Source organism: Halichoerus grypus, chromosome 11 (genome assembly GCF_964656455.1).
Source record: "Halichoerus grypus chromosome 11, mHalGry1.hap1.1, whole genome shotgun sequence".
NCBI classification, from domain to species: domain Eukaryota; kingdom Metazoa; phylum Chordata; class Mammalia; order Carnivora; family Phocidae; genus Halichoerus; species Halichoerus grypus.
In genome coordinates, this window is record NC_135722.1 from 46563012 (window position 1) to 46582168 (window position 19157).

Here is a 19157-nt window from a genome sequence, read left to right on the forward strand (position 1 = left end):
TAATCACATATTGAAATATTGAACTTTAATGTTCAGTAGAAAGTTGATCCTATTTTTATTGACATCAGTATTTATTATGGGCATTACCAAAAGTATGGGGGAAGCAAGGATTAATAAAATGTTCTTGCTTTCAAGTAGCTGGCACTTAATTTTAAAATTAATTAGTGGACACAAAGATTCATTTATACATTTTGTGAATTCTGATGGTTCTTTAGTAGAGTATTCTGCTTTTCTTTCTAATTTAATTTGAATTGTTTAGATACCAATGAAATGAACAGATTTCTCTTGTACTGAGTGTCAAAGTTTAAGTTAGTATTTATAGATCTTGAGAAGAATAATCAAAATCAATATTTTGTTGCTACTTTAAAAAAATTCGTTGACAAACTTAAAAATCTTAGCAGGGATAATTTTGGATTTTGTATAATAGTGTTGCATTCATGGAATCAGAAGAGAGGATTTTTATCCCTATCCCCTTATTTTACAGGTGGAATACCTAGAGATTTAGTTAACTTCAACTTGGTCTAAAGTAATTTTTCCAGTTTGTTCTGGTTTTTAACAAAATGTAGTTCCACTTATGCTGTTGTATAAACTGCTCTTATATTTTGAGTATCTTTCTATTTCTGAGTATCTCCTACCACTTCATTTTTAAATATATTCTGTCAAGGATGAAGGACAATCTACTCAATCTTATTTTTGAACATTTAGATTATTTCCAGAGTTTTGTTATTTATAATGCATTGATGAACATCCTTGAGACTAGATCTTTGCTTATATGCATTAGTATTTCCTAAAGTTGAAATTGCTGGGTCAAAGCTGTTGATAAATGTTGTAAATTATTTTCTGGAAATTCTTCTTGAGTTTTTAAATTCATTATCCTTCAGAGGTAGTTATGAAAGATTTAATTCTTTATATGGAAATAAATGTGAGGGGCTTTAAACTAAATTACGTTTTTTCAAAATGGAGATTAGTATATTCTTACAAGAAATTTTTACACACAGAGAAAATTTTAATTTTTAAAAATTTAAATATGGGGGCACCTGGGTGGCTCAGTCGTTAAGTGTTTGCCTTCAGCTCAGGTCATGCTCCCAGAGTCCTGGGATTGAGCCCTGCATCGGCCTCCCTTCTCTGCGGGAAGCCTGCTTCTCCCTCTCCCACTTCCCCTGCTTGTGTTCCCTCTCTTGCTGTGTCTCTCTCTGTCAAATAAATAAATAAAGTCTTAAAAAAAAAATTTAAATATGGATTTATTTGAATCGGTTTAAAATATTACATTATAATAATAATATATATGATATGATATAATAATATCAGTGCTGTTATGAGTTCTGGATAATTTTGTGAAGATAAAGTATATTATATTACAAAATCTTATTTTTAAAAATGATTGTTTATGTTTTTATTTTTTTATTTTAGGTGTCGCACCTCCCTCTTTTGTAGCGATTAAAGCAGGAACAACACTGTACCAGCTTACAACAGCAGGGGAAGCTGTTTCCTGGAACTCAGTATTTGTTCTAATGATTTTGGCTCTTCTTTCTATTCTGCCAGCCATCTTCCAAAAGAAACTAAAGCAGAAATTTGAGTGAGAAGTCATCTGGGTTTTAGTTTTCCTATCATCATCATCATCATCATCATTGTCATCTCAGGATTGGCAGGTTTATGTGTTAAAATCATCTCTTCAGTAATTTGAAATGAGTTTGTAAAATAAAATTTCCTATCACACAGTTAAAATAATGCATGTAAGTGGCAAGGGAGAGAAGAAAGTAAAAATGGAAATTGATATACTATGAAAAGTACTGTCAGTAGTTATGATAGACACCTTCTAAATTACTACTCCAGGGTAGCTATAGATAATTAGTAGCAGCATAGTAGGAAATTCTTGATCCAACTAATTCAACTTAATATATTTCATGAACTGGCTATACATACTTACCTTTACTTGATCATTTAATGTTTTTCTCTCTTATCCCTTAATAATAACTAAAATAGGGAAAGCAGTTACAAAATTAGTAAAGATTCTAGATTTTTAAAAACAGTATTACAGTTCTTGCTAATGTTAGTCTTCCTTAAGAGCATAAACTTGAAAACTAAAGCTCAAAAAGAGATTTACATTTTCTTTTTTTAACTTTGAGGTAATTTGTTTAGAAGCTGCATGTTGGTGGATTATCGAATTTGGAAAGGATATCAAGTTCTATCTATTTTCTAAATTTTATTTTTGTTTTTCCTGTTCTAGATTATCATGGGTTAATCTGAAATTTAAAATTCTGGCCAGTCTATTGTCATCTTTTTTTCTAGCTTTCACAGTATTTGCACTGTGCATATAAAAATGGCGATTATATGATAATTGTATTATATTGGTGTTGATAATTTATATTCAGATAATATTTTGTTACACAGTTCCCTTTACTATCTCAAAAGGGGATCAAAAAAACGAACATTCAGAGTATGCAGTTTTTAGATGATTAATTATATTACTTTATATTTGGAAACTGAAACAGTGGCAGCGCAACCACTTAAGTCGTTAAATATAGTTGATTTGTTTCAATAAGTGAAAAATTTACCTCATTTATTTATTAGTCTGGTTATTAAAATATGTATTATGTAATTATCCTTTTTATGCATGATAAGAATGCCTTATTTCATTTTTATTGATGGCTTTTTTGTTTGGGACTGCTTTTGATTAATACAGTTACCCAATTTAGTGTTTTTACTTTTTATAATTCAAAGTAAAATTAAATTCTCACATGGTAACTACTATATTTAAATGATCCTAGAAACACTCAACAGCTTTTTGCTGCTTGCTTAATGGTAATACCCTTGATTTCTTGATTCTAGGATATAGCTGATGTATAAGGTAAAGTACTCTTGTCAGTTTTGCCTTCACCCAAGACTGTCATGTTGAAAAGTACTTTAGCTGTGGGAGAAATCCTTGTATGTTTTTATTGTGGGAGGAGTGGTCATTCTCAAAGCCTGTTTCTACTACATAATACTACATACTACATAATATTTTTTCTATCACAGTATTAACAAATGGCTTTATTGTAAATACAAAGAAAATATATTAATTAATATACTATTCTTATGTCACCTGGCCTTTTGTGTGAAATTGTCATTTCTAGCAAGGTTTTTCTTCCTTCCTTATTGACCAGAGATAGAGTGATACAGCTTTTGTTATTTTTACAAATGAACTTAAAACATAAGTCTTTTTGGACAAAGTTCACTAAATATTACTGTATAAAATGTAATTGAGTACATTTTTATCAGACTTTTAAAAATAAAAGTAAGAACTTGGACTCAGGAGAAGCCTATTTACTCCAGTGTGTATATATTGTATTTACTCTATTCTCAGAGTATTATTCCTCTCCTTATCATTGATTCTTTCCCTTTGCTGATGATTCTTTTCTGAGTTTCTTAGAAAACTGAGCTGCCACTTAGGTGGGGTGTATTTTCTTCTCCCAAGAGAATAGCCAGTCTTTTTCAGATTCATCATTATTAACTGTACCCTAAACGCAGTCAGTGACCTATATTCATGGATTTACAGACTTGGCCTGATACCAGATGTAGATTCAAGCTTCAGCCGCATCTTGAAGACCATTACACAGTAATAACCACCAGAGAGCAAGTACGTGTAGTGGAGAGGCGAACACGCTAACTAAGAAGCTGGCACACTGAGACTGTTCGCCTTAGTTAATGGCCTTTCTCTGGAGTTCTATTACTTTGAGTATAATATTTCTAAGATACTTAATAAATGCTAATTAAAGTGTAATAAGAATAAATTGTACTGAAAAAACTTTAATGTAGTACTTGGGATTTATTTCATGGAAGTATTTATGTTTAAAAAAAACCATTTTATTCATTGAATAAAAATATATTCTCCTAAAATTCTGATGCACATTTTCCCCTCTAAGAACAAAGAAAAAAATTTTTAAGAGATTTTATTTATTTATTTGACGGAGAGAGACTAAGTGGGCAGAAGCAGGGGGAGTGGCAGAGGGAGAGGGAGAAGCAGGCTCCTAGCGGAGTAGGGAGCCTGATGTGGGGCTCCATCCCAGGACCCTGGGATCATGACCTGAGCCGCAGGCAGATGCTTAACCAACTGAGCCACCCAGGCGCCCCTCTTCGGTCTTTTTGAAAATGGGTAGAATAAATCAAAAGGGCTGAAGCTTTCCTGGTGCGTAAATGATCATTCACGGCTTGTAGTTTAGATGTTTAGAAAGTGGGTAGTAGTGCATTTTCATTATTTTCTTTCTTTTTTCTTCCTTACCTAGGAAAACTTTCTAGGCTGCGTGGCTTTAGGAGGATATTGTTTAAGCTCTAGGCTTCATTTTTCTCATCTGGTACAAGTGAGTTCTAAGGTCTAGGTTCCTTATAGCTCAGATATGATAGAATTCTCTGAAATTAATAAAAAAGATTTAATAAGCCCTTCTTTTTTTATGATTTATTTGAGAGAGAACATGCACAAGTTGGGAGGAGGGAGAGGGAAAAGCAGACTCCTCACTGAGCTGGGAACCTGACTTGGTGCTCCTCCTGGGGCTCGTCGTAGGGCTCATTGTGGGGCTCATTGTGGGGCTCATTGTGGGGCTTGATCCCAGGACCCTGGGATCATGGTCTGAGCTGAAGGCAGACGCTTAACCGAGTGAACCACCCAGGTGCCCCAATTAATAAGCCCTTCTAATTATGTGTCAACCTTGACTAGGCTATGGGATACCCAAATAGCTGGCTTAACATTATTTTTAGGTGCGTTTGTGATGGTGTTTTTAGAAGAGATTAGCACTTGAATTGGTGGTCCGAGTAAAGCAGATAGCCTTCCCCAATCCACTGAAGGCCAGAATAGAACAAAATGGTTGAATTCACTCTGCCTGATTGGTGAGCTGAGACACTGATCATCTGCCCTTGGCACTTCTGTTTCTCAGGCCGTTAGACCTGGACTAGAATTGACGTTGTTGTCTCTCAGGCTTTCCAACTATGCCACTGGCTTTCCTGGATCTCCAGCTTGCAGACAGCAGATGGTGGGCCCTCCCAGCCTCCATGATCATGAACCACTCCGTCTAACAACAGATCTCTCTCTCTCTCTCTCACACACACACACACACACACACACACACACACACACACACACACACACACACACCTTGGTTCTGTTTCTCTGGAGAACCCTGACTAATTTAAGGTTATAGGCAACTGTTAACTGGAGACACGAAAGAGCAATAGATATTGTAGAGGAAAATTGGAACTTCTGGTTAGAACATGCCAAAATGTTATAGAAGTAGAGGCTTTGGAAGTGATGAAGGAATAGTGATGGATACAAAACAGTTTGTTATCAAGAATTATGATGTGTCAAACGTGCAAGTGCTCATGTCACTAGTGGTATGTGTGACTCATAAAATGTATTTGGTAACATGGATAATTGTCAGAATTGATAAATATAGCTTCTGGCTACACAAAAGTAGGAAGGAAGAATAATCTCTATATGTAAGGCTTGGGAGATTTTGCATCAAGTCATGTGATAAGGGTGCTATGGGATGCATCTTGGAACAGCAGTCCTAGCTAGATTTAAACCCTATAGGAGTGATTTTTAGTGAAGTATAGAAATTAAGACCACCAAAGACCTGAGAGGCCTGCTAACCTTTCTTAGGGACATAATTTGGGTGGAGGAGAAGCAGGATGAGACACTGGTCATCTTCAGATAACAATTCTAACCAGCCTTGTTGGGAAGGGAGGCCTCAGTTCAGACGAGCTGGAATTGAGTTCAGAGGCCCAATGAGTAAGATTCTGGGCAATGGAAATAAACACATTCCCTTTAGGTCAAAATGCTGCCTGAATGCTACCCTGGACATCAATTTACTTCAGCTGTGAGTGTGTGGCAAGTCTTGGTTACAAACAAAACAGAAGCCTACCAGGCCTTAGAATATATGGGGACAGTTCTGAGAAAACAAAGGGCTGCTTGGGAGTGGGAGGGTGGGGTGCCTTAGGGTCAACACTAACCCATTTGTTACTGTTACGGTGAAGCTGGGCATTGGGGCTAGGCTGTACTCATGTCCTGGTACTTCATAAAGTGTGGTTATTATTAAATTCATTGATTGATTGCAAGCAACAAAAGTTCATTGATTGCAAGCAACAAAAACTGACTCTGGCTTGAGCAAAAGGACTATTAACACCTCTGGAGGCCCGGACCCAGAAACACTGGAATGGGCCACAGCAGGATGGAAGTCAGGCTACTGCCGATGGAATGAATAAAGTACAGTTGTCTTCACCTTGTCGCCACTTGCTCAGCATTCACATTCCGGGGTCACATGCCCCCCACTCAAGCCAGCAGAGCACCTGATTACAGTTCCACCAGACTAAGGCAAAAAGAAATTGGGATGCTGACAGGAACGGGAAATGGATTCAAGGTAACTAAAAAGCAACAAGTGGGAAATTGGAAACGAGGCCCTGCAGTGATTGATCCCAGTGAGCAGAAAGCTTGGAGGTCATACATGCCATGTCATTTCCCCTAACAGTGACAGAGACTCTGAAAAGAGACCCTGAGACCATCAGGAAGCCCATTTATGATAGGCCTTCTTGGCATGGGACAGAGACAAAAGGGAGACATGGTTCTGAGGATGGGGAGAGTGGCAGAAGACCCTGCCTGGGACCTCAGCCAATTCAGGGGTTTTGCTGTTTTATCCAATAAGAATATACAATACAGAACTCTAAAATTGAAAGTCCCCCAATTTTGCCTGTTAGTCTTTATCCTAAAAATGGCTTCATTCATATGTTCAGTTTTTTATGCTGAATGGTAGCCATTATTTATTCTTCCTTCATGTGAAAACAGTTCATCAGCAAGACTTATTAATTGTACCTCCAGAACTCTTGAATCTAATTTCTTCCATCTTTATTGCTAGCATCCTAGTTCATCCAAATCCATCATTACCTTTGACCTGAACTATCTTGATAACCTCCTAATTTGTCCGCCTTGTCTCAGGCTTGCCCTCCTAAACTCCATTTTCTAAACAGCAGCCAGCACTGTCTCTTAAAAACTCGTCTCCTATCAGAATGGTGAACTAGCATAGCCTACTGGCTTCCTCCCCAAAGTCAACCCTAGGGAAACAATGGAAGCAAGAGAGAAGTACAGATTAGAGAAGTCAGCAACGAAACACCATGAGAAACCCCTGGGGAGAATGAAAGCTTTAGTTAGTTCTACCTGTGTGTGTGTGTGTATAGATGTGTTTGTGCGTGCATGTGTTAACTAGTATTAGCAACTATAGCCGTGGTGGAGGACTAGAGGACAATGAGACAATGGGGCTTTGAAGTTCTATTTTACGTCTTCCTGTGTTAAATGATAGCCCAGACTCACTGTCACCAGAATAACAACAGGATAGTGCAAAAGCCCTGTTGGGGTGAAGAATTGGTGACTATCCCTTCTCTCTCCCTGCTCCTCCATCCAGGACTGAGCAATCATAAACTAAGGAGACTACCTCTTACACTGGGGTTTCTTCCCAAGAGTTTATAGGTAAGTCCCTGGCCAGAGGAGTGGCCTAATAGAGTGGCAGTGAAAGGAACCTTGTCCAAGGTGCTTTAAATTCACGGAGAAAGGCACTATGACTTGGCATTCAGCCCCTCCTCAACACGTGTAAACAGTAACAAGGGGTGGCTGGGTGGCTCAGTCGGTAAGCATCTGCCTTCGGCTCGGGTCATGACCCCAGGGTCCTGGGATCGAGGCCCGCATCGGGCTCCCTGCTCTGCGGGAAGCCTGCTTCTCCCTCTCCCACTCCCCCTGCTTGTGTTCCTGCTCTCTCTCTCTCTGTCAAATAAATAAGTAAAATCTTAAAAAAAATAGAGTAACTACAACATGAAGTCATAAACTAAGATGACACCTAAGAAGAACAATCACTATGAAAGAAAGACAAATTGAACAATGTATAATACTTAAAGCAGAATTATTGGATCAGATACATTTAAAAATAACATATTCAAGATTATAAAGGTATTAATATGATGCAAGAACAAGAAATAAAGAACTAGGTAAAAATACTAAGTATGATATATGTAATCATTGAAATAAACAATACAGGGGATGTGCCTGGGTGGCTCAGTTGGTTAAGTGTCTGCCTTCAGCTCAGGTCATGATCCCAGGGTCCTGGGAACGAGCCCTGTGTCGTACTCTGCTCATTGGGGAGCCTGCTTCTCCCTCTCCCTTTGCCCCACCCGCCTGCCACCCCTCATATTCTCTCTCTCTCTCAAATAAATAAAATCTTGGGAAAAAAGAATACAGGGGCACCCGGCTGGCTCAGTCAGAGGAGCATGTGACTCTTGATCTCGGGGTCGTGAGTTTGAGCCCCACTTTGGGTATAGAGATTACTTAAATAATTTTTAAAAAGAATACAATAGGGGCGCCTGGGTGGCTCAGTTGGTTAAGCGACTGCCTTCGGCTCAGGTCATGATCCTGGAGTCTGGGGATCGAGTCCTGCATCAGGCTCCCTGCTCAGCGGGGAGTCTGCTTCTCCCTCTGACCCTCCCCCATCTCATGCTCTCTCTCTCTCTCATTCTCTCAAATAAATAAATAAAATCTTAAAAAAAAATAAATAAAAAATAAAAAGAATACAATAAATGCATACTTAAAGAAATAAAAATTTTAAATGGAAAGATTGGAAAGTATACCAGGTAATTTTTTAAAAAAGATTTTTATGTTGCTTCTTAGATCCTGGAAGAAAGAGCCTGCTACTTTTGCCACTGAAACTCTGTCATATCATCCACAAGGCTAGAGACGGGCCATTGGCATCTCTACAATCCTTCCTGCCCAGAGAACACTGCCAAAAGTAGCAGGAAAATAGCATCTGTTTCTCTTTTCCATTCAAATTTCCTGCAAGGGCATCTAATTTGTGGAAACTATTTTGCATGCAGAATTCTAGTTTTTAGAGTTTGTAGCTTTCCAGCCTCTGCAATACAGGAAAGAATAATCAGGGCCAGCTACATAATTTGCAGGGCTCAGTGCAAAATGAAAACGCAGAGCCCTTTATTCAAAAGGCAGGAAAAAAAGGTGCCATTAAAGGTAGTAAAATAAAGAGATTTTTTTCCCCCTTTCTTCCAGGGTCTCCTTCTTGACTTGTTATGGTATTTTTATTTTCTATTTAACATTGTTCTAAGTAAAGTTAAAATTGTAAATTATTAGCTTATGTTTATCTTTATATTGTGGTGTGCCGGTTTTAAATGCAAATACAGGAGTATTTAACTGCGCGTGGAATCTCTGAAATGATACAGTTCTACTCTGAAGCTCATACATGCATATATGTTCAATTCTTACATGAATAGTAGAAATGCTGCAGAAAGTAACTCAACTGTTTTTATTTCACTTCTTGATCTATGCACATTCTACCAACAGTCTCTGCCTTCTATTTACTGATGAGTAAGGAAAAACTGAAAGAAGAGACTATGGATGGCCCTGTTTTTCCCTTTGCTTCCGTGTCATCATTTTTAGCAAGTGATTGCTACAAGGAAGTCACATACATAAGAATGTGATAGGGTTCCTTGGTAGCTTGTGTTTCTTAGAATGACATTGCCTTCTTTCTGTGTTCAAACCAAGTTCTGGTTTGAAGGGAAAGCATACCCCGTCGGGACAGTCAGCACCCCTGCTTATGCAGTTGTAGACCTAACATGCTAGCTTCGCTGGACTCCCGGGTATCACAGGCCCACCAGAATTGTCTGCTCGTGGAGTGTTGCAAATGCTCTGGGGGCACGAGGCCACAAGGAACAGCAGATGTGCATATTGCTCACACAGCATCTGCTCATGCGCACACTCCTTTGTCCCATAGGACTTCACTTACAAAGTACAAGTTCCAAGATGAAATCATGAAGGATTTTTAAAACGGCTACTGCCGAGCATTAAACCGAGGGCTTAGCCCTTCTGAATACAGAGCCCTGGGCATAGGTGAAATACCGGGAAGCTGGCCCTGGGCATAACCGAAGGAGGTAGGGATGGGTGTTGACTCAACTGCTTTTTAGTTCTGCGAGGCCCAGTCATACTTCCTGTGTCGTGCTATTTACTGACACCACTTTGGGCAACAGAGAGAAAATGCAGCCCCGTCATTAGCTCATACTGTGATTTTGAGTGAACTAGAAAAAGGTGCCCCTTTCTTGAGATACTTTACTGCCATCTGCTGGAAAACTGTCATAATAACTTTATACATTAATGGTGACTACAGTGAATGGTGTCTCTCGGGCCATGGTCATCTGTAAAAACGTGAGTGGCAGCCCTGCCTGTTACCTTCAGGGCCCCTGGGGGCCAGAGGCACACACGCAGACCACTCACAACCTGAACTTAGCAGTCTTAGTGGGCATTTGGCAGGGGTGAGGTGGCAGGCCTACGGGTGGCCCAGGCGTACCTGACTCCCAGCCTCAGGCCTTGTTTGAGAATGGAAACCAGTTGTTCCTCTTTTTTACATTGCCTTACCCCTTGGCAGCCCGTGAAGATTGTCATGGCGGGGATTTTGGGCCAGTTCCAACATCTGACAAAGCCGAGTGGATGGAAATAGTATTTTTATGTAGAGGAAGTCTCTACAGGCAAAAATAAAATACAAAATCCAAACCCCCAACTTTTTTTTTGCTTTTGGCTGGAATTACATTAACTCTTTGTGATCCACATATTTTGTGCTAATTAAAAAATCTTGGGGCGCCTGGGTGGCTCAGTCGGTTGGACATCTGTCTTTGGCTCAGGTCATGATCCCAGGGTCCTGAGATCGAGCCCCGTGTTGGGCACCGTGCTCAGCGGGGAGCCTGCTTCTCCCTCTCCCTCTGACCACCCCCCCTCATGCTCTTGCCCACACTCTCTCTCTCTCTCTCAAATGAATAAATAAAAAATCTTAAAGAAATTTTTTTAACATCAGGGGCACCTGGGTGGCTCAGTCGGTTGAGCGTCCAACTCTTGGTTTCGGCTCAGGTCATGATCTCCTGGGTGGTGGGATTGAGCCCAGCAACTGGCTCCCGCTCAGCGGGGATTCTGCTTGAAGAGTCTCTCCCTCTGGTTCTACCCCTGCTTGCCCCCTCTGTCTCTGTCTTTCTTTCTCTCTTTCTCAAAAATATATAAATAAACCTTTTTAAAAAATCTTAACATCGGATGAATGTATCTTTTATTCATAAAAAATGGGAAAACTGACTACATGCAATTTGTTTCAGAGACATCTTTCTTTCTTTTTTTTTTATTTAAGATTTTACTTATTTATTTGTCAGAGAAAGAGAGACAAAAAGCACAAGTGGGGAGGCAGCAGACAGAGGGGGAAGCAAGCTCCCCGCTGAGCAGGGAGCCCGATGTGGGACTTGACTCCAGGACCCTGGGATCATAACCTGAGCTGAAGGCAGACGCTTCATCAACTGAGCCACCCAGGCATCCCCAGAGATATCTTTCTAATTATAGCATCCCTGGAGTGGGAAAGTAATAAAAGGACTCTCAAAGATGCAGCTATTGGAAACCCTGCTCATGGCCAAGTCCTTCTTCACAGAAGTGGGTAAGCCAAAGACTTGAGAGAGCTAGGGGTCTGTCTGAGGTCACATCATCTGAGTAAATTGCAGAATTAGGATTCTAACTTGGGTTCCCTGGCTCCTGAGCCAGGCGCCTTCTCAATCCCCATGAATGAGCATCCGCTTCTTTCTTCATCCTCCTTCTCTTCTTCTTTTTTTTAAAAAGATTTTATTTATTTATTTGACAAAGAGAAAGATAGTGAGAGCAGGAACACAAGCAGGGGGAGTGGGAGAGGGAGAAGCAGGCTTCCCACCGAGCAGGGCGCCCAACGTGGGGCTCGATCCCAGGACACTGGGATCATGAACTGAGCCGAAGGCAGATGCCTAATGACTGAGCCACCCAGGCGACCCCTCTTCTTCTTCCTGAAGTTTTATGAACCTTTAGTCAGACTCAGAAAGGGCCCAAAACACTTCATTAACGTTTGCCAAAAGATTATTGGATATCGTGAATGCATTGCATTTAATAACAATGGCTAGGGTGCCTGGGTGGCTCAGTCAGTTAAGCGTCTGCCTTCGGCTCAGGTCATCGATCCCAGGGTCCTGGGATCGAGTCCCGCATTGGGCTCCCTGCTCAGCAGGGAGTCTGCTTCTCCCTCTGCCTGCTGCTCCCCCTGCTTGTGCTCTCTCTCTCTGTGTCAAATAAATAAATAAAATCTTAAAAAAAAAATAACAATGGCTAATAATTATTTTGTAAGCTCCCCACTTACTAGTGACCCAGTTATATCTCTTCTTTGTCCACAGAATACATTGAATTGTACTCTTAAAAGTGGAGCAACCCCTATGCATGAATAAAGACAGAGTGTTCTCCAAATACGTTCTAGGACATAATGCCCTGAACTTTAGAAATTCAGTTTATTTTGATTACAGTTAATTCTTGATGTGCTGTTTGAATTCTGTCGATATCACTATTATAAATTTAATCATCTAATAATTAAATATCATTAGTTTTCTCCATAATAATTCTGGTATGATTTTTTCTATCTGTCACACTAAAGGCAGATATAACTTGGAAAACTGATAGTATGACTCTGTATGTTTTTGTTTACAGTCAGTTGGAAAAAATGCTAAAATATTCAGTTATCAATTCTATAGATGTTTTCTCATTTTTTATTAAGGTATCATTTACATATAGTCAAATTCACTCTTTTTAGTGTATCTTTCTGTGAGATATGAAATACAAACAATTATGTAGCCACCACCACAATCAAGATACATTACAGTTTCATCACCCCAAAGAAATTTTTGAGAGTTCAGCCACAGTTAAATATATCTTCCTTTTGGGATCCTGTCCAAGGGCCCTTCACTTCCCTCACTGGACCATCTGGCCTTTCCCAGGAAGTTCTTGGCCCTCAAGTTGATGGGAATAGTGAGGCCACTATGTTCACAGTCCAAGGGAGAGGGCTGGCAACAGCACAAATAAGGCCATCCACCCAGACTCTCAAAAGACTCCTCACCCTTGGAGGATAGAGGGAAAGAGCGGACCACCAGTGAGTCACTCCTGGGTTTGTCAAGAGGCAGACACAGCCCTCTGCTTATCTGTTCTTGCCAGTCTGCCCTGTCTCAGCCTCCTCAGGTACACACAACACACACACACACATACAAACACCATACAATTATTTGCACGTGCAAATACACAAACATACATCTAATATACATCAGTGCCCACATATACATGATCAACCCTACACACAGATGCTCACTCACATATAAACTCAAACAGACATGTACACAGATGTGCATATGCATGTGCTCATGAACTACTTCTGGGAAAGTTGCATCACTTGTGGACCTTATCTGCAATTTGCTTCTCTTGTTGCTCAACTTCATATTTCCCCATGCCATGAGCCATCAGATACTGCTTGGTGCTGACTCTTCTTTGGGGCTTCTTTGTCACTGTGGGTTATGGCGGTGGAAGGGTGATGTCTAATTTTTAAGCAATTCGGGGAGCTCGTGTCATTGAGAGACATGAGGAGCCTGATGCTGGTTATGAATGAGGTACGGGGGGCTGGTGGGACAGTAGGGCATGGGAAAGTGAAGCCGGTGTGACTTTTGTAGAGATGGATCCCTGTGCAGAAGGAGCTGGCTGCCACAGATGGCTGTGGGCCTATCAGTCTATATCTAGCTGAATTTGTGTTGCCAGTCTTAAGAAAGCCCATATTGTAAAGCATCCGTTTCTCTGCATCATCAGTGAGATTCATTTCGTTTTGCACACAATGAACTCTTCACTGAGCATTGGAGAATAAGGGTTCATCAGCTGATTTGTCTTGAATGCTGTGCTGTGAGCTGGGGAGTGGACAGGTTCTGCCTGGGTGGAGTCGAGTTGATTCCAGTCTTGCTGGAGGAAGTGCCCCTGTTAGTATAGGCATAGACTATCTCTGGAAGGATAAACAAGGCATTGCTAACAACATAGATTGCTTTGGGGGAAGGAAACTGAGCAGCTGGTATCAAAGCCCTGTGTGATAAGATGAAGAGGGTTCTAGGAGTTCTCAGTGGAGGACCCTTAGAAGAGGTGGGGCATGAGCTTGACCCTGAATGGGGTCAACAGGTGAAGGAGGACAATTAATCTGGTATTAGCTTGGAATCCAGCCTTGGCCCTATCCTCTCTTCAGGGGCTCTTTATATGGAGCCAAGGTACGAATGTATAGATGGGAAGGTTAAGGGAGGGGTGTTCTAGCCTCCTTGCCTGTATAGTATGTCAGGTCATGTGAGGGTCCTCATATTTGCCTAACAGTGTCCCACCACTTGCTTTTCCCTTTGGGCCCAGGGCAGGCCTAGCTTGGAAGGAGAAGGTGGGGATGCTTCTGCTTCCTGAGTTTTTTAATGGACAAAGGCCATTGGCCAGGGATTTTTGGACCCACATAGCTCTTCCTTTTGGAATTACAAGTCTGAGTTGGGGCAGCAAGACCCTATTCTAAGGCACAAGCAAGGTGAGGGGTAGAGGGAGAAGCAGACTCCCCACTGAGTGGGGAGCCCGATGGATGGGAGGCTCAATCCCAGGACTCCGGGATCATGACCTGAGCTGAAGGCAGATGTTTAACCGACTGAGCCACCCAGGCGCCCCTAAAAAGTTTTAATATTATTTATTTATTTTTAAAAAATTATTTATTTATTTTTAATTTAATTTCAATTAATTAACATATAATGTATTATTGGTTTCTGAGGCAGAGCTCAGTGATTCATCAGTCTTATATAGCACCCAGTGTTCATTACATCACATGCCTCCTTAATGCCTATCACCCAGTTACCCCATCCTCCCACCTCCCTCCCCTCCAGCAACCCTCAGTTTGTTATTATTTATTTTTGAAGAGATAATACGTCATTATGGTTCAATACCCAAAAAGTACAATGAAACATTTCCCTTCTATCTCTTATCCCAGCCATTCAGTTTCCTTCCCTAGAAGTAATCAATTTTAACAATGTCTTATTTTTCCAAAAATAGTATATGCATATACAAGAAAGTACATAGTTCTTTTGTTTTCTCTTTTTTTACACAGATAATAACATATTGCACACCCTTGTTTTTTTTACATGTATCATCTCATTTAACTCCTACAGCAAACATGAGACCGGTAATATTATCTCCATTTAGAGAGGTTAAGAAATTTACCTAACATTACAGATTTTGTAAATGGTAAAGTTGAGATTTGAACCTGGGGAATCTGATTTCAGAGACCCGTATTATTACAGGAATGTCATAATACCAATATTTATTCTACTAAAAATCCCAATGGTAAAATTTATAAATCAGGAAACTGATCCATTTCACATTAACTAAGAAGTGCTATCTTAGCATACATTTCTGTAAGGTAATTTTCAGTTATTTACAGAATTTTCAGTTCCATTAAGAGCTGTCTTTCGTCTGTCTCACCTAGAGCCGGCCAGTCGCAGACTGTCTCCGAGATGTTTCCTATCCACAACAGAATCACCGTGATTCTTCAGAGGCTCTTCAGGTTCTCCTCTGTCATTAGGTCTGCAGTCTCAGTCCATTTGAGGAGCAACATTGGCGTTACAGCGATGGCATTTAATAAGGAACTTGATCCTGTACAGAAATTCTTCATGGACAAGACTAGAGACTATAGAACTAAGTGACAGGCATCTGGAGGACCTGTTGATACTGGCCCAGAGTACCAGCAACAACTGGAGAGGGAGCTTTCTATTTTTTTTAAAGATTTTATTTATTTGTCAGAGAGAGAGAGAGAGAAAACACAAGCAGGGGAGCGGCAGGCAAAAGTAGAAGCAGGCTCCCCGCTGAGCAGGGAGCCCGATGCAGGACTTGATCCCATGACCCTGGGACCATGACCTGAGCCGAAGGCAGACGCTTAACCAACTGAACCACTCGGGAACTCCTACCCTTTCCTTTTTATTTTATTTTATTTTATTTTTTAAAGATTTTTTATTTATTTGACAGAGAGAGACATAGCGAGAGCGGGAACACAAGCAGAGGGAGTGGGAGAGGGAGAAGCAGGCTTCCCGCCGAGCAGGGAGCCCGATGTGGGGCTCAATCCCAGGACCCTGGGATCATGACCTGAGCTGAGGGCAGACGCTTAACGACTGAGCCACCCAGGCGCCCCTACCCTTTCCTTTTTAAAAGCTAGTGTCCAGGGGCACCTAGATTGCTCAGTTGGTTAAGTGTCCTACTCTTGATTTTGGCTCAAGTCATGATCTCAGGGTCCTGAGATCGAGCCCTGCATCAAGCCCTGTGTGGGGCTCTGTGCTGGGTGGGGCTCCGTGCTGGGCTTGGAGACTGCTTCAGATTCTTTCTCTCCCTCTGCCTCTCCCTCTCTCTCTCTGATTTAAAAAAAAAAAAAGCTAGTGTCCAGGAAGTAAGTTCAGAACAACTAAAGAATGAATGATGAGTTACCTTGAAATTCAATTATTTTCCTGACTGTGGGTTTTCTTCTCAATTTAAACATTTGTGGTAAAATAAATGTACATAACATAAAATTTACCATATTAATCTTGTTTAAGTGTACAGTTCAGTGGTATTAAGTACATTGATAATGTTGTACAACCATCACCACCATCCATCTCTAGAACTCTTTTGTCTTGCAAAATGGAAACTCTATACCCATCAAATAATGACTCCTCATTCTTCTCTCTCCACCAACCCCTGACAACCACCGTTCTACTTTCAGTCTCTAGGATTTCGACTAGTCTAGGCAACTCATGTAAGTGGAATCATATAGTATTTGTCTTTTTGTGACTGGCTTATTTCATTTAGCGTAATGTCCTCGAGGTTCATCCATGGTGTAGCATGTGTCTGATTGTCCTTCCTTTTTAAGGCTAAATAATATTCCAAGGCTAAATAATATTCCAATATTCCATTCCATACTACATTTTGCTTATTCATTCATTTTGGATGGACACTTGGGTTGCTTCCACATTTTAGCTATTACACACACTGTTTTGCACCTTGTGTTTTACATTAACAATATATCTTGGCTATTTTTCCATATCAGTACACAATGAGTCTCCTTTTTGTCTTTCCTTCTTTCTCTTGCTTGTTTTGTTTTACAAATGCGTAATATTTCAAGTTTTGCACAAACTGTAGTTTCTTTGACTTGTCTCCTATAGCTGGATATTCTGATTGTTACCACTTAGTTTTTCTGTTTGTTTGTCTTTGCTGTTACATACTACAATGCACATATATATACTTTTCCAGTTAATTTTGATCCAAGATACACCAATGACCTTATTCCATCTTTCTTTTTTTTTTTCTTTTTTAAGATTTTATTTATTTGACAGAGAGAGACACAGCGAGAGAGGGAACACAAGGGGGGGGAGTGGGAGAGGGAGAAGCAGGCTTCCCGCTGAGCAAGGAACCCGATGCGGGGCTCGATCACAGGACCCTGGGATCATGACCGGAGCCAAAGGCAGACGCTTAACGACTGAGCCACCCAGGCGCACCTTATTCCATCTTTCAAAGCAGGGTTTGGCTCTGCTATTGGGTGATCTGTTGTGATCATATCCTCCCTCTCCTTTACTTTGGTGTTGCTTTTTCAGGGTAGAGACTTACAAGGTATAGACAGCCCTGTTGTTCCTACATTCCTCCAGGGCAGCACCAACACTCCAGAGAGTAATAAAAGGGCAAACAACCTGGTGTCCCTTCAAACTGGTATTTTAAAAGTACTTGTTGAGGGGTGCCTTGCTGGCTCAGTCAGTAGAGCGTGTGACTCTTGATTTTGGGTTGTGAGTTCGAGCCCCACACTGGGCATAGAGCTTACTTAAAAAAACCCAACTTACTGAATATATATCAAGCAAAAGGAAACTGATTTATTAATAAAAATTATATATTTTTATATTAAAACGAGGGGTTTATCCATGCATTGCATATATCATTATGTTTTATACACTATGAAATGGTTTTTATTTCCCAGTTTTTCTATTATTGATATCATTATCTAGCAACACTCACTAAAAGTAGAGGAAACTTATGAAGTTCCAAAGTATTTTTCAAACTATGCTTAGTGATTTTCTGGATTTCATATAACCAAAATGTTTCACACTTTCAGTAGCTTGTTGTTTTTTCAGTTTCCTTATAACTTTTGAGCCAGATAATTTTAAAAGGATTAAAAGTTGGACAGTACCGTGCTATGCTTTATTCATTGTTTTTCAGAACTAATAGAATTTTCTATTTTTTTTAATGATTTTATTTATTTATTTGAGAGAGAAAGTGAGCAAGAGCAGAGGGGAGAGGGAGAAGGGAGAGGCAGAGGGAGAGGAAGAAGCAGGCTCTCCGCTGAGCGGGGAGCCCGACATGGGGCTTGATCCTAGGACCCCCAGATCATGACCCCAGCCTAAGGCAGACACTTAACTGACTGAGCCACCCAGGCGCCCCACTAATAGAATTTTCTAATGTGTGTGTTTTTGAAGGGGAGAGGGAGAGAGAGAGACAGAGGAGAGGGAGAGAGAGAGACAGAGGAGAGAAATCAAGAATGAATGTAAGGTGTTTGCATGAGCTGAAAGAATGGGGTTGCCATTTATTGAGATGGGAGAAGAATGTGGAAAGGGCAGCATTCTGGGGGCAAATCAGAAATCTGATTTGGAATATGTTAACTTGGAGATGCCTTTTAGGCCTCCAAACTCAGATGATAATAAGTCAGTTAGATACACAAATCTTGAGTGTAAGGACAAGTTCTAGGCAGAGTTAATATATATAAAGTGCTTAAAACAGTGCCTTGGATGTCCTTTTAAACTAAGTCATGACTCTCTTTTATTCAAAACTCTCCAGTGACTCTTCAGTTTATTCAGAGACAAAGGCCAAATCTTTACAGTGTGCCTACAAAGCTCTCTGTAATCTGCTTTGCCCCACCCCCAACTTCTTCTGCTTTGGTGATGGTAGTGGACATTTAACAAATAAACTCCACAGTACCAGGGGCTTAACATAACCGAAGTTTATTTCTTGCTCACAAAACAGTCCAGTGTGGGCGCACCTGGGTGGTTCAGTCGCTGGGCGTCTGCTTTCAGCTCGGGTCGTGGTCCCGGGGTCCTGGGTTTGAGCCCCGCATTGGGCTCCCTGCTCAGTGGGAAGCCTGCTTCTACCTCTCCCACTCCCCCTGCTTGTGTTCCCTCTCTCGCTGTGTCTCTCTCTGTCAAATAAATAAATAAAATCTTAAAAAAAAAATAAAAACAAAAAACAAAAAAACAAAACAGAACAGTCCAGTGTGGGT

General features: G+C 40.7%; 1 protein-coding gene across 8 annotated transcripts in view; it reads left to right on the plus strand.

Annotated features, from left to right (window-relative positions):
* TMEM41B (transmembrane protein 41B) overlaps positions 1-3790 on the plus strand; it is a 37921-nt gene extending 34131 nt beyond the window's left edge. For all 8 annotated transcript variants that reach the window (XM_036068841.2, XM_078058413.1, XM_078058414.1 and 5 more), the window contains one exon: positions 1411-3790. In XM_036068841.2, the coding sequence (XP_035924734.1) occupies positions 1411-1580 (170 nt within the window). In that variant the 3' untranslated portion in view covers positions 1581-3790. The remainder of the gene's footprint in view (positions 1-1410) is intronic.
* Positions 3791-19157: the final 15367 nt, after the last annotated feature.